Source organism: Prionailurus bengalensis, chromosome D3 (assembly GCF_016509475.1).
Source record: "Prionailurus bengalensis isolate Pbe53 chromosome D3, Fcat_Pben_1.1_paternal_pri, whole genome shotgun sequence".
Classification (NCBI taxonomy): domain Eukaryota; kingdom Metazoa; phylum Chordata; class Mammalia; order Carnivora; family Felidae; genus Prionailurus; species Prionailurus bengalensis.
Genome location: NC_057356.1, coordinates 53,496,730 through 53,515,322, shown reverse-complemented (window position 1 = coordinate 53,515,322; position 18,593 = coordinate 53,496,730). Strand labels below are relative to the sequence as shown.

Below are 18,593 nucleotides of genomic sequence, written 5' to 3'. Positions count from 1 at the left end.
CATTCATCAGTTCTAGTAGTTTTTTGGTGTAGTCTTTCAGGTTTTCTATGTATAGTATCATGTCATCTGCAAATAGTGAAAGTTTTACTTCTTCCTTGCCTATTTGGATGCCCTTTATTCCTTTTTGTTGTACGAGTGCTGAGGTTAGGACTTCCGCTGCTGTGTTGAATAAAGGTGGTGAGAGTGGACATCCTTGTCTTGTTCCTGACCTTAGGAAAAAAACTCATACACTGAGCGTGATGTTTGCTGTTGGTTTTCATATAAGGAATTTATTATGTTGAGGTATGTTCCTCTAAACTTACTTTGTTTGAGGGTTTTTATTGTGAGTGGATGTTGTACTTTGTCAGATGCTTTTTCTGCATCTATTGAAATGATCACATGGTTTTTATACCTTTTGTTGATGTGATGTATCACATTGATTGATTTGCAAATATGAACATAAATGATTTAAGAAAAAAATTTTTTTGTAACGTTTATTTATTATTGAGAGACAGAGAGACACAGAGCATGAGCAGGGGAGTGGCCGAGAGATGGAGAGACACAGAGTCTGAAGCAGGCTCAACACTCTGAGCTGTCAGCACAGAGCCTGACGCGGGGCTCGAACTCACAAACTGCGAGATCATGACCTGAGCTGAAGTCAGACGCTCAACCAACTGAGCCACTCAGGCGCCCCCAAAATGATTTTTTTAAATGTTGCTTGAATAAACAAATTAATCAAATCTTGGACTTGGTAGCGTTGTAACCTAATAACTGACCACATGGAGAAAATAGGTGAGGAATCAAACAAAAATAAGTAAAACAATAGTGTAAGATGTAAGAGTGTTTATAAAGTTTACTTAAAACTCTTTAAGAAATGAGCATATTTAAGGGGTGCCTGGGTGGCTCAGTAGGTTAAGCATTGGACTTCGGCTCAGGTCATGATGTCATGGTTTGTGAGTTCTGGCCCCACATGGGGCTGTGTGCTGATGGTGTGTAGCCTGCTTGGAATTCTCTGTCTTCCTCTCTCTCTCTGCCCCCCCACACTCTCTTTCTCTCTCTCTCAAAATAGATACACTTAAAAAAAAAAGAAGAGAGCATATTATATATGAGTAGATGTTACTAATTAGGAGTTAGTCTTTTGTGTTCATTAAAATAACCTTAGATGTTTATAAATACTAACCTAAGAAAACATGATTTGTAGTAAGCTTATGGCAGATAACTTTTGAATGTAGAAAATTGTATTTTTAAAATATCACTGTTCAGAATGACCTTCAAGTTAGTAATCTGTGCAATTTTAAGGCCAATTTTGATACAAGGATTAGAAAATTAAAATAAAAAACTTTGCTATTTCCCAGCAAAAGCATTCCATCTTATAATTTCACAGTAAGAATATTTTAATTTATTATTGTTATTATTTTTTAGAGACAGAGAAGGAGGGGCAGAGTGTGAGGGATAGAGAGAATCTTAAAAGCAGGCTCCATGCCTGCCGCAGAGGCCAACACAGGGCTCAATTTCATGACTGTGAGATTATACCCTGAGCCGAAATCAAGGGTCAGATGCCTAACCAACGGAGCCACTCATATGCCTCTATTTTATTATTTTTAATAATGATATTTTATTATTTTTAATTATTGATGATAGTAGTCCATGAAGAAAAATCAGCTGATTGTGTGTTTTTACAAAGATTTTGCTCAAGAATCAATTAGGCATCACTGCCCCTCATGTTATCTCCAATTGAAATATCTCAATGGTACTACTAGATGGAAAACACTTAAGTATTCCCAGAAGTAGCCGTAAATTAAAACACACATAACCACAGTTTGCAATGAGGAAAGAGAAAGAAATATGGTGAAATGTATGTATTCTTTTGTGTTCATAGCAAGTTTTATTTGTTAACCAGCAGCTGGTTCAAATATACCATTTAGGTTCTAGTGTTTTGTGTATAGAAAATGTGACTTTGCACTGTATTCTTACCGTGAAATTATATGATGATCAAAAGTTTTGAATACTTACGAGAATTCTTTGAAGTTTTCTTTTTAACCTTTTTGGTAAGTGGAAAACAAGAACATGGATTTCTTTTTATTCAAAAACTAGAATTGGAACTTTTATTTAACACATGGTTACTATGATGTATTAAGATATTATTGTAGTGCTAATTATATTTTTCTTTTCTTTTTTTCTTTAGGAATATGGTATTGGCTGAAAGATGTGTATTGCTTAGTGCTGAAATCTTAAAAAGCCAAAGCAAATATTCAGAGGCCGCAGCTCTCCTAATACGGTTGACCAGTGAGGTACTGAAAATGTATTTACTTTAATAACACTTTATAAATTTTAAAAAGTGTGTCTTTTTTCTTGAAAGGGTGTGCAAAACATAAAAGTAGAGGGGAATTTCCTTTTGGGAATTTACACTATGCTACTTTAGCTATTGAATTAATTTTAAATGTGATATTTCATAAATATTTTGAGAATTTATTTTATTTCTAAGTTTTAAGTCTATGCTATTAACCACAAACATATATTGTACATCTTCTGTGAGTTAGATTCTGACTTATGTGTAACTATTTATTTATTTAGATTATTTTTCTTTAAAAATTTTTTACTTTGAGTATAGTTGACATACAATGTTACATTAATTTCAGATATACAACACAGGATTCAACTTCTCTATACATTATACTGTGCTCACCACAAGTGTAGTTACCATCTGTCACATACAGCACTATTACAGTATCATTGACTATTCCCTATGATATGACTTATTCCATAACTGGAAGCCTGTATCGCCCATTCCTTTTCATCCATTTTTGCCCATTTCCCCAACCCTTTCCCTCTGGCAACCATCAATTTGTTCTCTGTATTTATAGCTCTGATTCTGCTTTTTATTTATTCATTTGTTTTAAGTTTCTACATATGAATGAAGTTATATGGTATTTGATTTTCTCAGTCTGACTTGTTTCACTTCACATAATATCCTCTAGGTCCATCTATATGTTGTTGCAGATGGCAAGAGTTCATTCTTTTTTATGGCTGTGTAATATTCCCTTTTGTATATAAGTATCCATTTGTCTACTAGTGGATGCTTGGGTTGCTTCCGTACCTTAGCTGTTGTAAAGCTGCAATAAACAAGGGGTGCATATATCCTTTCAAATTAGTGTTTTTGTATTCTTTGGGAAAATAAATACCCAGTAGTGTGATTAGTGGATCATAGGGTAGTTCCATTTTTCACTTTCTGAGGAACTCCATATTATTTTCCGCAGTGGCTGTACCAGTTTGCATTCTCAACAGTGCACAAGGTTTCCCTTTTTTCCACATCCTCACCGACACTTGTTGTTTCTTGTGTTATTGCGTTTAGCCATTTTGACAGGTGATGTCTCATTGTAATTGTGATTTGCATTTCCTTAATGATGAGTGATGTTGAGTATCATTTCAAGTGTCTGTTGACCATCTGTATGTCTTCTTTGGATAAATGTCTGTTCAGGTCCTCTACACCACTTTCAATGGGATTGTTTATTTTTTGATGTTGAGTTAGTTTAAGTTCTTTATATATTTTGGCTGTTATCCTCTTATTGGGTATATTATTTGCAGATATCTTCTCCCATTCAGTAGCTTGCCTTTTTGTTGACAGTTTTTTCACTGTGCAAAACTTTTTATTTTGATAACAGTCCCAATAGTTTATTTTTGCTTTTGTTTCCCTTGCCCTATACAAAAAAAGAGACATATCTAGAAAAACATTGTCATGGTCGATGACAGAGAAATTACTGCATTCTCTTCTAGGATTTTTATGGTTTCAGATCTCACATTTAGGTCTTTAATCTATTTTGAGTTTATTTTGGAGTGGTGTAAAGAAAGTGGTCCAGTTTCATTCTTTTTGCATGTAGCTGTCCAGTTTTCCCAGCAGCATTTATTTAAGAGACTTTTCCCCATTGTATTTTATTGCCTCCTTTATCATAGATTAAATAGATAGATCATTGATCATATAAGGATGGCTTTTATTTTGGAGATGTCTATTCTATTCCATTGGTCTGTATATCTCATTTTTGTGCCAGTACCGTGCTGTTTTGATTTTTAAAGCTTTGTAGTGTATCTTGAAATCTGGGATTGTGAGACCTCCAGCTTTGTTCTTTTTTCTCAAGATTGCTTTAGCTATTCAGGGTCTTCTGTGGTTCCACAAATTTTAGTATTGTTTGTTCTATTTCTCTGAAAAATGCTATTGGTGTTTTGATGGGAATTGCATTGAATCTGTAGATTGCTTTGGGAAGTATGGTAATTTTAACAACAGTAATTCTTCCAGTATATGAGCATGGATTAATTTTCCATTCGTTTGTGTCATCTTCAGTTTCTTTCATCAGTATTTTACAGTTTTCAGAGTACAGGTCTTTCACCTCTTTGGTTAAGTTTATTCCTAGGTATTTTATTCTTTTTGGTGCAGTTGTAAATGGAATTGTTTTCTTATGTATAACAATATTTAAAGCAACATACATGTGCATCATTCTCATATACAGTTGATACTTAAAATGAGTAATCACTGAGGACTTTTTAATCTTGTTTTCACTAGTATGAACTTTTAAAAACAATAATCTTAAGCATTGAAAATCTATATTATGAATATTTCAAAAGACAGAAAAAGTAATCCATTTATAGTTGCTGGTGAAGGTTTACAACGGATATTATTAAGTTGCATTGACTCCTGGCTTGTAAAGTACAATGGTAGTGATTTTGTGAGTATGGTTAAAGATAGGCTTTTTTTTTAGATGAATGCTTAACAGCAAAAGAACAAAATCAAGCGCCTCCTTTGTTTGCCTTTTAAATGTTAATATACCCTATGGTTTTAATCCTTGGACTGCTGTACTTTTTACTCTACACATTTTTGGGTGTGGTCAGTTCTTAGTGATGATTTTTACTCTTAAATCTGTCTTCAACACTGATCTCTTTGAGGTTTATAGATTTGTAATGCCAGCTGCCTTTTAGACTTACCTACTTGGATGTTTCTAAAGCACCTTAAGTTAACATATCTAAACACAGAAACTTTCTTACCTTGTTGATCATGATTTAAAATTATGGTATAACCATCTAGCTCCTTGTTTGCTCAGCACAAAACTGAGAGGTGCCTGTATTCTCCTATCACTAATCCAGTTGGGTGTTTTTTGTCTTTGTTGTTTTCTTTCCGTATCTCCAAATAATTTACTCCCTCCACTTTAAGTCCTTCCTACTGCTGTCTTGGTTCATGTCCTTAATGTCCTTCTGGACTGTGGCCCTTTTCCTCTTTGCTCACCTTATCTACAAGTCCTTACATCAGTCTTGTCCTAAAGATAGTTATCTGCAGTGCCCCAGGTTATCCTGTGTCTCTATCCTCCCCTCTCATATAATGCTGGAAGAGCTGACTTGTCATGTAATACTGGAAATCATATTTAAGTTCCTGAGGGTAGGGAACTGTGTTGTCTTCTACATTTTTGTCTTTCGTGCTTAGCACTGGCCTTGGCACATGGTATATAATTTACCTGTATTTGTTGAGCTGAACCATTAATTATTCTAAAAAGGTTAACTAATTAGGTTAAGGGATGATATTAACAATGTTGAGTAATTGATATTGCATTGACAACTGATCAATATGAATAGTTGCTAGACATAAATTATTTGGTGGAGCTGAACATGTAGACACTTGAGGGCGATGATGTTCCGTATTGTAATAAATAATCTTAACGTGGGTTTGAATATATTGCTGTTTTTCAGTCTAGGAATTATCAGTGAATATAAAGGGAATTTATGCTTTAGGAGCTTGAATAAAAATTATCTAGCGAAAATTCTTCTGGCTTTATTTTTTGGACTGCAAATTTATGGGCAAGTGGATCTTACTATTGTTATGCCCTGGGATTCTCAGGATGACAGAGCAAACCCAGCTAATGATACAGTATGCCACATTTACCACCACACAGGACAGCGTGTCTGAATTTGGTGCTTAAGATATGATGCTTTTCTTCTACTTATGTCTTTGTTTCAGTGCTGAACATTTATTCTGGTCTTAATAGCCCCTTTGTCTGTTACTGCATTTAAACACAGTAAATCAGTTTTTTTTTTTTTTTTTTTTTTTTTCTTACTATCTGGGATAGTAATAGTTTTTACAAGGTTCTTCACCTTGGCAGGAACTGTTCCTGGGGTAAACTCATCAGCTCATAGCACCTTTCTTGCTAACTTCATAGTTGCCCAAGGAAAAAATCTGAAAGCCATCCTTGAGATTTGATTCCTTTAAGTTTGTGCCACCAGTACCTGTATCAGTTCTGTAGTATCAGATATTTTTTTCTTAGTGCCTTATGGAGCGCATGTAATAGACTTGTTCATATCATAGATGTGAACTACCACTAAAATAAAATTTTATTCAATTCATTCAAAGCCTCTGCTTTCTAGATAAAACTGTCACTTTGTGAAATCCTTTCATTTTTCTTCCATCGACACTGATGGCAGTTGTGATTCTTTGCGGGGCTATTTTTTTGGTTTCAGGGGAATGTTTTTTCTCCTTTAGGTGTCACTGTAAGTGATAGGGACTACTAAAGAACAAAGTTGCAGTGAGCCATGAGTGTAGGGCATTCAGCACAGCAAATTGATTCTTTTTCAGACAACTGCCATACTGGATTCAAGAGTCAAATTTTGCTTCAACTAAATTAATAATATGCCATGGACTTCCAGGTCTCTTCTAAATTGGTCAGCCTTTGAGTATTAATTTTGACTGTGCTGAGGGTTTACTGTCCTGGTCTCAATTGGGTTATACATTAGAATCATTTACATACCATCAAAGATTCTAAGGCGTGTTCCTTATCTTAATCAAAATGTCCAGGATTGCTGCCCTTCCAAGTTTTTGAGTTTAATGAAGCCTCATAGGCAATTAAAAAACATATATATGTATTTATGCTGTATGTTTGTATGTGCCAGCGTGTGTTCGCTTGCACATACTAGGTATAGACTTAATTTATAGCACTTAAAAAAACCTGTGAAATACTATTGAGAAGCCTAAATAAAATTCTGAAATAGAAGAAGTAATTAGAGGGAATTGCTCTTCCAGATATTAAAATGTTACAAAGCTACAGAAATTGAAACTTTTTACAGTGATAAAAAGAGACAGAGTAATGGAATAGAATGAGAATTTAAATACAACATATGATTAGGTATCATTAAAACTAGTGGGGAATGTGAGGTTATTCACCAAATAGTATTGTGACATCTAACTGTTTGAGGTTGGATTCCTGTCTTACTTGTTACATGATAATATAATTATAGCTTGATTAAGTTATAATATAGAAAAACAACCTAACAGAATATGTAGGAAAACATTTTTTTTAATCTAGGAATGATATCATCCTTTCTTAGTTTGATGCAGTATTTTGAAGCTATAAAGGCAAAAGGTAGTATGCTTGACTACTAAATAAACTCTTTCATGTAAAAACTGGGAAATACTAATGCAAATGTATGACAAAGACCTAATATTGATTAAGCGTACAAAGGGCTTTTAGAAACCCCATAATCACAAAAACCCATTCACAAAAAGAGTATAAATGGGTAATTCACAGAAAAAATACAAAGATCCTTAAACATACGAAAAGATTACCAGCCTTACTAGTAAATGTATGTTGAGCAAAGTGGTTTTTTTGTTTTTTGCTTTTTTTAATTAAAGAGGTAAAAAAAAATTTAAATGATTTTTGGCTGAGTGGAATAGAAAACATACACTCATTCTCTGTTGAGATGACTATATGTTGGTATTACTTTTTTTTTTCTGTTGGCTAGAAATTGAACTATATACATAGCTTTCATTAACCGGTTCTACTTGCGGAAATGTGTGTAATAAAAATGTATACTCACTCAAAAATGATTTTGTAAAGATGTTTATCAAAGTATTTTTTTGTAGTAACAAAATTCTGAAGCAATATTAAATCAGTTGGACACTGTATTAATAAAATTATGGTGTATTTATATAACAGGATACAATGTAGCTTTAAAAGAAATAAGAGATGTAGGTGTCTTGAAAGATGTCCGTGATATTATTGTAAGTCAAAAAATGAGATAAAGAATATTCTGCATAATACCATTTATGTATAAAAAAGTATGTGTATTTTTAGAAAACTATGTATTACATAAAAACAAATATGGAGCGAGAGAAATGACAAACACCAACACCAAGCTGGTAACTGTAGGTACCTCTGGAAAGTCAGATGAGGCATGGGGTAGGAAAGAAAGATGTTCACTTTTTTTTTTTTCTGAACATTTATTCTTTTAGAAAAAAGTATTTTTAAAGAAAACATTTTCCTAAAAAATAAAAAAAGTATACTCCCTAGCTGCCTTAAGTAATTCTGATGTAAACCCTTGGATAAGAACTGCTTGTTAATTGTACGTTCCTGATTTTCCCACTTACTAGCTTTGGGATCTTACTTAGAGAAAAACACCTGATCAGATACTTAGTTTTTGTCACAAGGGGGTTGAAATAATATCTGCCATTTACTGGATGCTTTCTAGATTTTTTCCTCACATCTGTTTCCACTCTAATTTTGTGATTGCTGCAGAGATAGTTATAATCACTGATTACACTGATTATGAGCACTATTTGATGTAACTATAATTTGTTGACATTATTGCATTTAAAGTAAATGTTTTCTGTTTTCAACTTTCCCTGGGGAAAATAATGGCAGCAGAACACATGGAAGGGCATGGTAAGTTCAGCTTGAGAACAGCTGAAAACCTAGAGAAAGTTTTGGTGAAAATGTTGTTGATGCTTGATCAGCAGCCTTCACTACTTTCTCAGTTATTTGTAAAGTGATGATGGCTCTTTCATTTGAAAGGTTGTCCTTATGGGTGAGGATGTAAATGCGGTATGTGGTTTTTGTAGACACTGTTGTAAGAGTCTGTTGAAGTGGAAACTAATTTGAGTTGTACCATTTACTAATAATACTAATAGTAGGTGATAATCTTCTAAGGGAAAAGCCTTCTAAATTTTTTAATGAAAAGCAGTCATTTTTGACATTCTTGAATTAAGTAAAAATTGAGAATTGCTTTTAAATCCAGTAAAGTTAATAGAGGATAAAGTAGTAGATTGGATTATTTCATAATCTACACACATTCTCTTTCCTTTTTTCTTGGATGGAAATAGGCTATTGGATGTCACAGATCAGTTTCCAGAAGAAATTAGATAATTGTGAATCTATTGTTTTCTGCATTCTCTTTTCTGGTTTATCTTTATTCAGTATACCTGTATTAAATTCTCAGTTTATATACTTTTTTCTTTGCCATTTGAAAAAGGATTACATTTCTTTTGTATATTTTTGAGACAGAGAGAGACAGAGCATGAGCAGGGGAGGGGCAGAGGGGGAGGGAGACACAGAATCCAAAGCAGGCTCCAGGCTCTGAGCTGTCAGCACAGAGCCTGACGTGGGACTCGAACTCACGGAGTGTGAGATCATGACCTGAGCTGAAGTCAGACGCTTAACTGACTGAGCCACCCAGGCTCCCCGAAAAGGGATTACATTTCTTCAGAGATTTATTACAGGGTACATATCATAACCACACATTTGGCTTTATGAAAAACAAAAGAAAATATTTCATGGTAGAGAATGTTTTGACGGACTTTAAGAAAAGTTCATGCTTATTGGAAGAAAGAATCATCAAGATTAGATTGCCCCTTGATCTCTTCCCTCAGATACTCTTAAGTTAAAGTGAATATGCTTATATTGTTTTTAGAAAGTAAATATTTTCTTACTAGTTACCTTTTTACTTTTAATTTTGTGAAACTAACCTTATTTTCTCTTAAACATTCAATAGGATTCTGATCTTCGAAGTGCACTTCTTTTGGAACAGGCGGCACATTGCTTTATAAACATGAAGAGCCCCATGGTTAGAAAGTACGCATTTCATATGATACTGGCAGGACATCGGTTTAGTAAAGCAGGGCAAGTGAGTGCATTTTATTTAACAAATAAATTATTTTAATTTTTGTTACAGTTTGTTATGTGTTTTATAAATGTATGTCATTTGTCAATTTTTTATGATTTAAAATTAATCCTAAAAATGGAAGTAAATTTTGTTATATTGGTAAGGGCATGAGATTTGGATTTAGGTAAATGTGGGCTTCAGTCTTGATCTTCTACTCACAACATGACCTGGGTTACTTCTCTGAGCCTCAGGTTTTGTATTTATAAAATTTGAAAATTCTCCCAAAGTTTTGTGAGCTTAAACCAAAGTATATATGTGAAAGTTCCAATATACTGAATGTATTCAACCAGTTTTAATTATCCTTCACAGTGGTTGGACAGTCCCTACTTCAGCTCTAGTCTTCTGTTACCTCTCAAAGTGCCTTATGATGATATTTACTAAATATTTAATGAGTAGAAATCATCTCTCTCTCGTACCTGGAAGCATTTGGGTTGGAGAGATCTTTAATTTAGATCGATTAATTTAGAGCAGTTTCTCCAGCCCCAGTTGCCTCTTTAAGCATTAGTTGGAGGGACTTTGCTGGAGGCAGAATGGTAGCGGTAGTAAATGGTGGATAGAAATGTGGATTGAAGAATCCTCCCTGTGTTCCTATCTGTCTCTGTCTCTGTCTCTCTCTTTCAAAATAAAAAACTTAAAAGTGTTCTGTTCAAAAATTTACAAAATGCTTAAAGTATGTGGTTCCCTTTGCTTGGGAGGAAAATTATATACCTCATTGCGAATGGTCCATTGTTTCTTATTAAAAACAAGTCATTCTTTTTCCACATCTTTGTCCACTTTTGTGAATGGTTTCATTTGTGAACATGATGATGTCATTGGAACTGGAAATAGCCATGCATATTTCATCTTCTGAAATTGTAGGGCATGTTGCTTCTAGGAAATGCATAGCAAATTAAAAATGGCTACATTTGTGGTAGATTGACATACATTTACTATTTGGCTCAGTAATCTAACTGTAGTTATATCATGGAGTTAATGATTCCAGGGTACCCGGTTTTGTATTTTGCGAACATTCTATATAGACCCTGAACCTCTTTCTCAGACAGTATGGAGCAGCTGAAAGCCTGACTAGAAATGCTTTTCTGTTGGAAAAGCAAATGCATATCCTATTGAAGTTGGTCAAGAACAGTATCTTCCTTGGAAGGTAGGACGTAGAACACAAACAGTTGTGACTGAGGCCAAATTGTTTCTGAGAAACACCAACTTTTCATGACATTTCCATTAAAATGTGTGTTGTTGGCAAGGATGAGAGGACAGTAGAGGAGATATGTGTGTATAGTAATGCCATTTCTCAGTCCTCCCTGAGAATTTATGCTGGATTGCTTATCTTGTCCCTAGAAATTTTTCCTTTTTCCTTTTTTTTTTATTTTTTAAGAGAGAGAGAGCCTATGCATGAGAGCGCAAGCTGGGGAGACGTAGAAAGGGAGGGAGGGAGAGAATCTCAAGCAGGCTCCATGCCCATTGCAGAGCCTGACATGGGGCTTGATCTCACAACTGCAAGAACATGAACTGAGCTGAAATCAAGAGTTGTATACTCAACTGACTGAGCCACCCAGGCGCCCCTAGAAATTTTTTATAGGTTTTTTTTTCCCCATTAGATTTCCATTATGATTATCAACTAGTGAAAGGCATTTTAAAAAAAGGAACTGGCATTACCAAAGATTAAAATTAGTAAATTTTTTTTATGATAATTAGTAAAAAAAAATTTTTTAAGGAAGTGCTGGGGAGAGGGTGCCTGGGTGGCTCAATCAGTTGTGTCCGACTCTTGATTTCATCTCAGGTCATGACCTCACGGGTTTGTGAGTTCGAGCCTTGGCTTCAGGCTTCACACTGACAGTGTGGAACCTGCTTGAGATTCTCTCTCTCCAGTTCTCTCTCTGCCCCTCCTGCTCTCACTCTCAGAATAATAAATAAAAAAAAAAATTGCTGGGGAGGGTATATGTATATGTGTCCAAGTATACCCCTAGACAGTCTTTCAATTCTTACTTTAAAAAGCAGACTTTAAATCCTTTTTACCTTTTAAATCTCATTGGATGTTTTTCCAAGAAATCCTAAAAATGTACTTGAACTCAGCATTTTGACATATTCAATTTTTTCTCTGTATCTCTTAGTTTTTAAGACTTGTTTGTATTCCTTTTTACTAAATGCAGTATGGAGATTAGGGGTGTTTTCAAGAAACATCACTTTAAAATTATTTTGAAATAGTCTCAAACTTATAAAAATGTTACAAGTACAGTTCAGAAACTTTACCTGAGTGTTTGATAGTTGTCTCCCTGGTATCTCATTACCTCCACATACTTTAGGACATTATTTCCTGTTTCCTAGAAACAAGACTTTTTCTACTATATAACCATAATACAACCATCAAATCAAGAACTTAGTACTAATACAGTACCACCCATCCTTAGACCCCATGTGGGTTTTGACAGTTGTCCCATAAAAATGGTCCTTTATAGCATAAGGATCCTGTTCAGAAAGATACTTTGACTTTATCACCTTGATACTCTTGAAGATTACAGTCCAGTTATTTTTGTGGAGTATCCCTCAATTTAGGTTTGTTTGGTGTTTCCTCGTGATGAGATTCAAATTGGGTATCTCTGTAGGAATATCACAAAAGAGATACTGAGTTCTTAAATTCTATGGTATTAAGTGGCAGATGATTTTGATTTGTTTTAATTATTTATTTACAAGGAAACATTTCTTTTAAAAAATGAGCAGTCTTGGATATACATACTAAAAGTTTGTAATCCACCCTGGAGAGTAGAGGAGGTATAAGAGTATACTCTGAAGCAGAAGGTTGAGTGGGGAGAAGCCTCTTCCTTGGTACCAAATCCAGGTTTTAAGCTAAAGGTTGTCTGAGTTCAGAGTGTGGCAGTGATAGGTAATTAATGCCAAATAATTGCTCACGGGTGTGGCAGGATGCAGCAGTGGGCAAAAAAAAAAAAAAAAAAAAAAAAAAAAGAATATATCATACTCTTACTCCCAAGTGACACAGTAGTTAAAAAATGTGTATACACATATAAATACATACATACACACGTATGGGGTATTCATTCAGCCCAATGCAGTGGTATAGAGATGATCATAACAAAATTAGTAAGATAGTTCTTAGTTATAAAATAACAACCGGGGCGCCTGGGTGGCTCAGTCAGTTGAGTGGCCGACTTCAGCTCAGGTGATGATCTCACAGCTTGTGAGTTCAAGCTCCGCTTCGGGCTGTGTGCTGACAGCTGGAGCCTGCTTTGGATTCTGTGTCTCCCTCTCTCTCTGCCCCTAACCCACTCTCATTCTGTCTCTGTCTCTCTCAAAAATAAATAAACATTAAAAAAAACCATTAAAATAACAACCAAGCCTCTGATTCATGACTCCATATACTGCCATTCTGAGAACTCCCAGATGGTTTTTTATAAAGTCATTATTATTTCTGACTTCTTAGACTTCCTGCCCTTGGACAAAGCAATTAACTTGCCTGCTTCAGGATCTCTTGGTTTTTAGTAATAATTGCAATGGAGTTTTCATAAATGTTAGTTTCATTTTGCTCATCATTCCAGTCTCTGTTAGAGGAAGTACCAATTAACAGTTACGTGATTATGTGTGTGTGTATTTGTTTTTTCTAGTCCAAGAGAAATTCAGATTGTAATACTTTGTTTATTTTTTTACAGAAAAAGCATGCTTTACGCTGTTATTGTCAAGCCATGCAGGTTTACAAAGGAAAAGGCTGGTCTCTGGCAGAGGATCACATTAACTTCACTATTGGGCGCCAGTCCTATACCCTTAGGCAACTGGACAATGCTGTGTCTGCTTTTAGGCATATTTTAATCAATGAAAGTAAACAATCTGCTGCTCAACAAGGGGCCTTCCTCAGAGAGTATCTTTATGTTTACAAGGTGAATACTTATTTTCAGGACTAGATATTAAAATTATATTTAAGTTATTACTTTCAGCAAAAAGCATATTCAGTGGTGTCTAGTAGGAGTTTAATAAAATGGCTTTCTTAGAATTTATGTACTTATCTGCCATAATAAAGTGTGGCAGGCTATGCTCTTGAGTCATAGATCTGAGTTGCATTGCTCTTCTACAGTTCTTTACAGGAGGATTTTAATATTTCATTAAGCATTTGATTTATATTGGAATTAAAAACATTCTGGACTATTTCTTCATTATTTCTTTTTTTTGATCATACAAATTTTTTTATATTGGGTCCTCATACCATCCCTTGGTGAGAAAATACTTCACTGAGACAAGAGGGTAGAAAATACAAAACATTGTTTTACGGAAAAAGTGGAAAGTTGTGAATTTTTTTCTGAAGACCTATGGATAATGAATATTTTATCTGTCCTGCAGAAAAATACCTCTTTCTAAGAAACTTTATTAATTTGAGATCATATGGGTTAGAATTTTGGCAGATAGGATGCTGTAATGAGTCACAGGAAGTAAAGTGCACCAAAATAATATCTGGAAGTTTTAACTTCCAAAGAGAGCTAATAGCTAGCTGAGTAACTTTAGGAAGATTCTCTTGGGCCAGAATAAATGAGACCTAAAGTTTTATGACTGATGTATTAAGTAAAACTATTAATTGTTTATCTTAATATTCTTGCTTAACATGTTTTTAATACTTTGCATGTTAAAAAATGAGGAGGCAAATATGAAGGAAATGGAGTTTTCTCAAAAAAACTTTTTTCTTTTGTATTTCTCCTAGAATGTAAGTCAGCTGTCACCAGATGGCCCTTTACCGCAGCTACCTTTACCGTATATTAACAGTTCAGCCACACGGGTTTTCTTTGGCCACGACAGACGACCAGCAGATGGTTTGTAAAATTTTATTTTGCCTTTTTACCTAGTGACTATTTTTTTAAGTGCTTTTTTTCTTTATTTAAGAAATGATGTTGTAATTGTTGAAGAATGTTTGAAGATAAGTAACTCTACCATGTCACCATCCTGCCACCTTGAAGATAACCACTACTTCAGTGGTTTTTCTTCCGGCTCTAAAAGCTAAAAATAACAAAATAGCTATAATTATAATGGGTTTTCTCACATAATAGGAAAAATGCCCATGTTATTACATACCTTTAAAAAAATTTTTTTTTTTCATGTTTATTTATTTTCGAGAGAGCAAGGGAGCACAAGCAGTAGAGGTGCAGAAAGAGAAAGACACAGAATCCGAAGGAGGCTCCAGGCTCAGAGCTCTGAGTACAGAGCCTGACGTGGGTCTCGAATCCACAAACCATGAGATCATGAGATCGTGACCTGAGCCAAAATCAGATATTTAACCAACTGAGCCACCCAGGCACTCCCATGTTATTATATAATCTTAATGAACAATGTTAATGGCTGTAAGATACTTTATTCAGTACTTATAAAGTACTGTAATGTTCACGTCTTATATAGTTGGACTATTTTCTTCTTTTCCTTATATAAACATTGTGATGGATTTTCTTGTGGATAAAACTTGTTAACTTTTTATTATGGAAATTTATTTATTAATTTATAATTTATTAATAAATTTACTAAATTTATTATGGAAATTTCAAATGTACACAGAAGCAGAGAACAATTGCCAATATTCTGCTGTCCTTGTTGTAAGACTTTTTAAAATATAGGCTTATTTTCTTAGGATTGAACCTTAGAATGGTATACTGGGCCAAGAGTATAAATATATTGATGTATGTTAGAGTAAACTTTGTGATTCCGTGTATTGCTATATTTAAGCTTACTATATTTCTCCTTGAGATTTAATTTAGTATTTTATTTAAAAATATTTATCAAGATGTTTATGGCAACATTAGTGTTAACAGCAAAAAAAAAAAAAAAGTGAAACAGTAGCAGGAAATGAATTGATAAATTTTGGCATATTTATACAATGGATTCATGCTGTAGAAATAGTTCTGTATGTTTCTACATGGATAATACACCATAATGTTGAGTGAAAACAGTTACAGAACAGTCAGTCAAATGTAATTCCATTTCTATAAATTTCAAACATATAAACCAATTCTATGCATTGTTTATGTATATATTCATGTGATCAAGTAAAAAACAAATATGGATGAAAACATTATATTTCAGCTTTGGAATAGCCCTGGGAAGAAGGGCTAGTGGACATGAAGGAGAGCAGTAGGATTTGGGAGGGTTACACAGAGGGCAATAATTCTATCTGTAACATTTATTTTATGAAGAGTATTTGGGATCTTATAACTAACATTGGCATTTGTTAAATATATAAATATTTGTTATTCCCCATGTGTTTCTGTATGTTTGAAGTATTTCATATAAAATTATTTGGAATATTAGGAAAAATATATTCTTTCAGAGTCAAGAGGAAAAGAACATCAATGTTATAAGCCAAGTTCCAGTTAGACTAAGGTTAATAAGAGGATATTTTTCTCTCAGATAATTATAGGCAAGAGTGTATATGTATATGTATTTATTCGGATACCTCATATTTTTATTTAAAATAAGTTTCAGGGGCGCCTGGTGGTTCAGTCGATTGAGTGTCCGACTCAATTTTGGCTCAGGTCATGATCCCGGGGTTGTGGGATTGAGCTCGGTGTCGGGCTCTGTGCTGAACGTGGAGCCTGCTTAAGACTGACTCTCTCTCTGTGTCTCTGTCTCTGTCTCTCTCACTCTCACTCTCTCTCTTTCTCTTTCGCCCCACACCCCCACCTCTTCTCCCTCTGCCCTTGTCCCCTGCTTGCGTGCACATTGTTTCTCTCTCAAATACAATAATAATAATAATAATAATAATATGTTTCATTGAAGGCAGGTGTTAATAAACGTGTTTAATTGTGACACTTTTTTTTTTAGGTGAAAAGCAAGCAGCTACTCATGTAAGTCTCGATCAGGAATATGACTCTGAATCCTCTCAGCAGTGGCGAGAACTTGAGGAACAAGTTGTAGCTGTGGTTAACAGAGGAGTAGTTCCATCCAATTTCTACCCCACACAATATTGTTTGAATAGTTATTCAGATAACTCAAGATTTCCACTGGCAGTTGTAGAAGGTGATATACTTGAATTTTTATTCATGGTTTTTTGTTTACCTACAGCAGATGCAAGATAATTTTCTATGTGCCAAAAATGACTGGAAGCCAGGCATGCAAAAAATAAATTAGGAATCATAACTTAGTGAGCTGTATGTATAAAACTAGGCACTATGTATGAGATGTAATACTAGTATATAAGTGTGCTATTGGAATATAGAAGAGAGAGTGACATTCATTAGCACATAGGAATTGGGGAAATCTTCTAGAGGAAGTAGTTTTAAAACTGAATCCTGAATAAATGGACATTTATAAGCTGGTAAAGGACAGTCTAGGCAGAAATGCAGAGCTGTGAAAGTAAGGTGTGTTCAGAGAACTGAAGCATAGGATGGTAGGTGGGGTTTATTGAAGTTACTAATTTAGGCCTTTCTTTTTGTAGAACCAATAACAGTGGAAGTGGCTTTTAGAAATCCTTTGAAGGTTCCACTTTTGTTGACTGATTTGTCATTGCTATGGAAGTTTCAACCTAAAGATATTAGTGGAAAGGATAATGAAGAAGTTAAAGAACTAGTAAGTTATTAAAAGGTATTTGTAATAAGCATGTTTCAGTAATAGCCTAGCAGATGCATAACATTTCAATATTTTCTGTTCAGTGAACTACACTTATTCTTTTTTATGCCTGTTTTCCCTAGCTATAAAAAGTATGATATATGCATATTGTTGAAAACAGAAGAATACAAAGAACATACAGAATAAAGATAAATCTGTCTTCTCAGTATTTAGAAATAACCACTTTAACACTTTTCTATATATCTTTCCAGTAATTTCTATTTGTATGTTTTCTCTCATATATGGGATTTTAAAAATATTGTGTATGTTGGTTTTTTTTTCATTCTGTTGATTTGTATGTGTATCTTGATATTAACATGTCTTAATATTTCATTTCTGTGTAATATTCCATCATGGATGATCTATAAGCTCTTCTACTGTGTCTCCATTGATAGTTGTTTTAGAAGTTTCCATTTGTTTACTATCCTCATAATTCAATGGTAAAAGTTTGGGTGTATACTTTTTTCATCCTGATAATTTCTGTAGTAATGATTCCTAGGCATGAAGTTAAAAAATTTTAGGGAATAAGTATGTTAGTGCTCTTTTGGTTTCCCAAGAGGTCATACCAAAGCTTTTTACCAGCAACACATGGGATTGGATATCTCATCTTTGCAACATTAAGCATTCTTATTTATAAAAAAGCATCTTAATTGATTTACTAGGTATGAAAAATGCTGTTTTACTTTATTATTTTCCATCTCATTCATTAATTTCTGGTGAAGTTGAAGATCTTGGATTTCCTTTTTTTGGATTATCTTTATATGTATTTTATCTTTTTCTTATTCGTGTCTGTAATAAGCTCTTTATCTATGATAGTTTTTTGGTTTTTTTTTTTAAGTTTATTTTGAGAGAGCACACACACACTTGTCAAGGAGGAGCGGAGATAGAATCCCAAGCAGGCTCTGTGCTCACGAACCATGAGATCATGACCTGAGCTAAAATCAAGAGTTGAACACTTAACTGACTGAGCCACCCAGGCACCCACCCCTAAGATAGTTATTATTGAAGTAGGAATGACTTGGACAAATAATCTTTATTACCAAGCTGATTGTAACAGAAAT

General features: G+C 34.2%; 1 protein-coding gene across 5 annotated transcripts in view; it reads left to right on the top strand.

Annotated features, from left to right (window-relative positions):
• TRAPPC8 (trafficking protein particle complex subunit 8) overlaps positions 1-18,593 on the top strand; it is an 84,131-nt gene that overhangs the window by 32,381 nt on the left and 33,157 nt on the right. For 2 of the 5 annotated variants that reach the window (XM_043558539.1, XM_043558540.1), the window contains exons 11-17: positions 2,165-2,270; positions 8,652-8,672; positions 9,778-9,909; positions 13,608-13,832; positions 14,645-14,753; positions 16,750-16,944; positions 17,363-17,493. In XM_043558539.1, coding sequence (XP_043414474.1) covers positions 2,165-2,270; positions 8,652-8,672; positions 9,778-9,909; positions 13,608-13,832; positions 14,645-14,753; positions 16,750-16,944; positions 17,363-17,493 — 919 coding nt within the window. The remainder of the gene's footprint in view (positions 1-2,164; positions 2,271-8,651; positions 8,673-9,777; positions 9,910-13,607; positions 13,833-14,644; positions 14,754-16,749; positions 16,945-17,362; positions 17,494-18,593) is intronic. The other 3 variants (XM_043558543.1, XM_043558542.1, XM_043558541.1) reach the window with 2 other exon arrangements.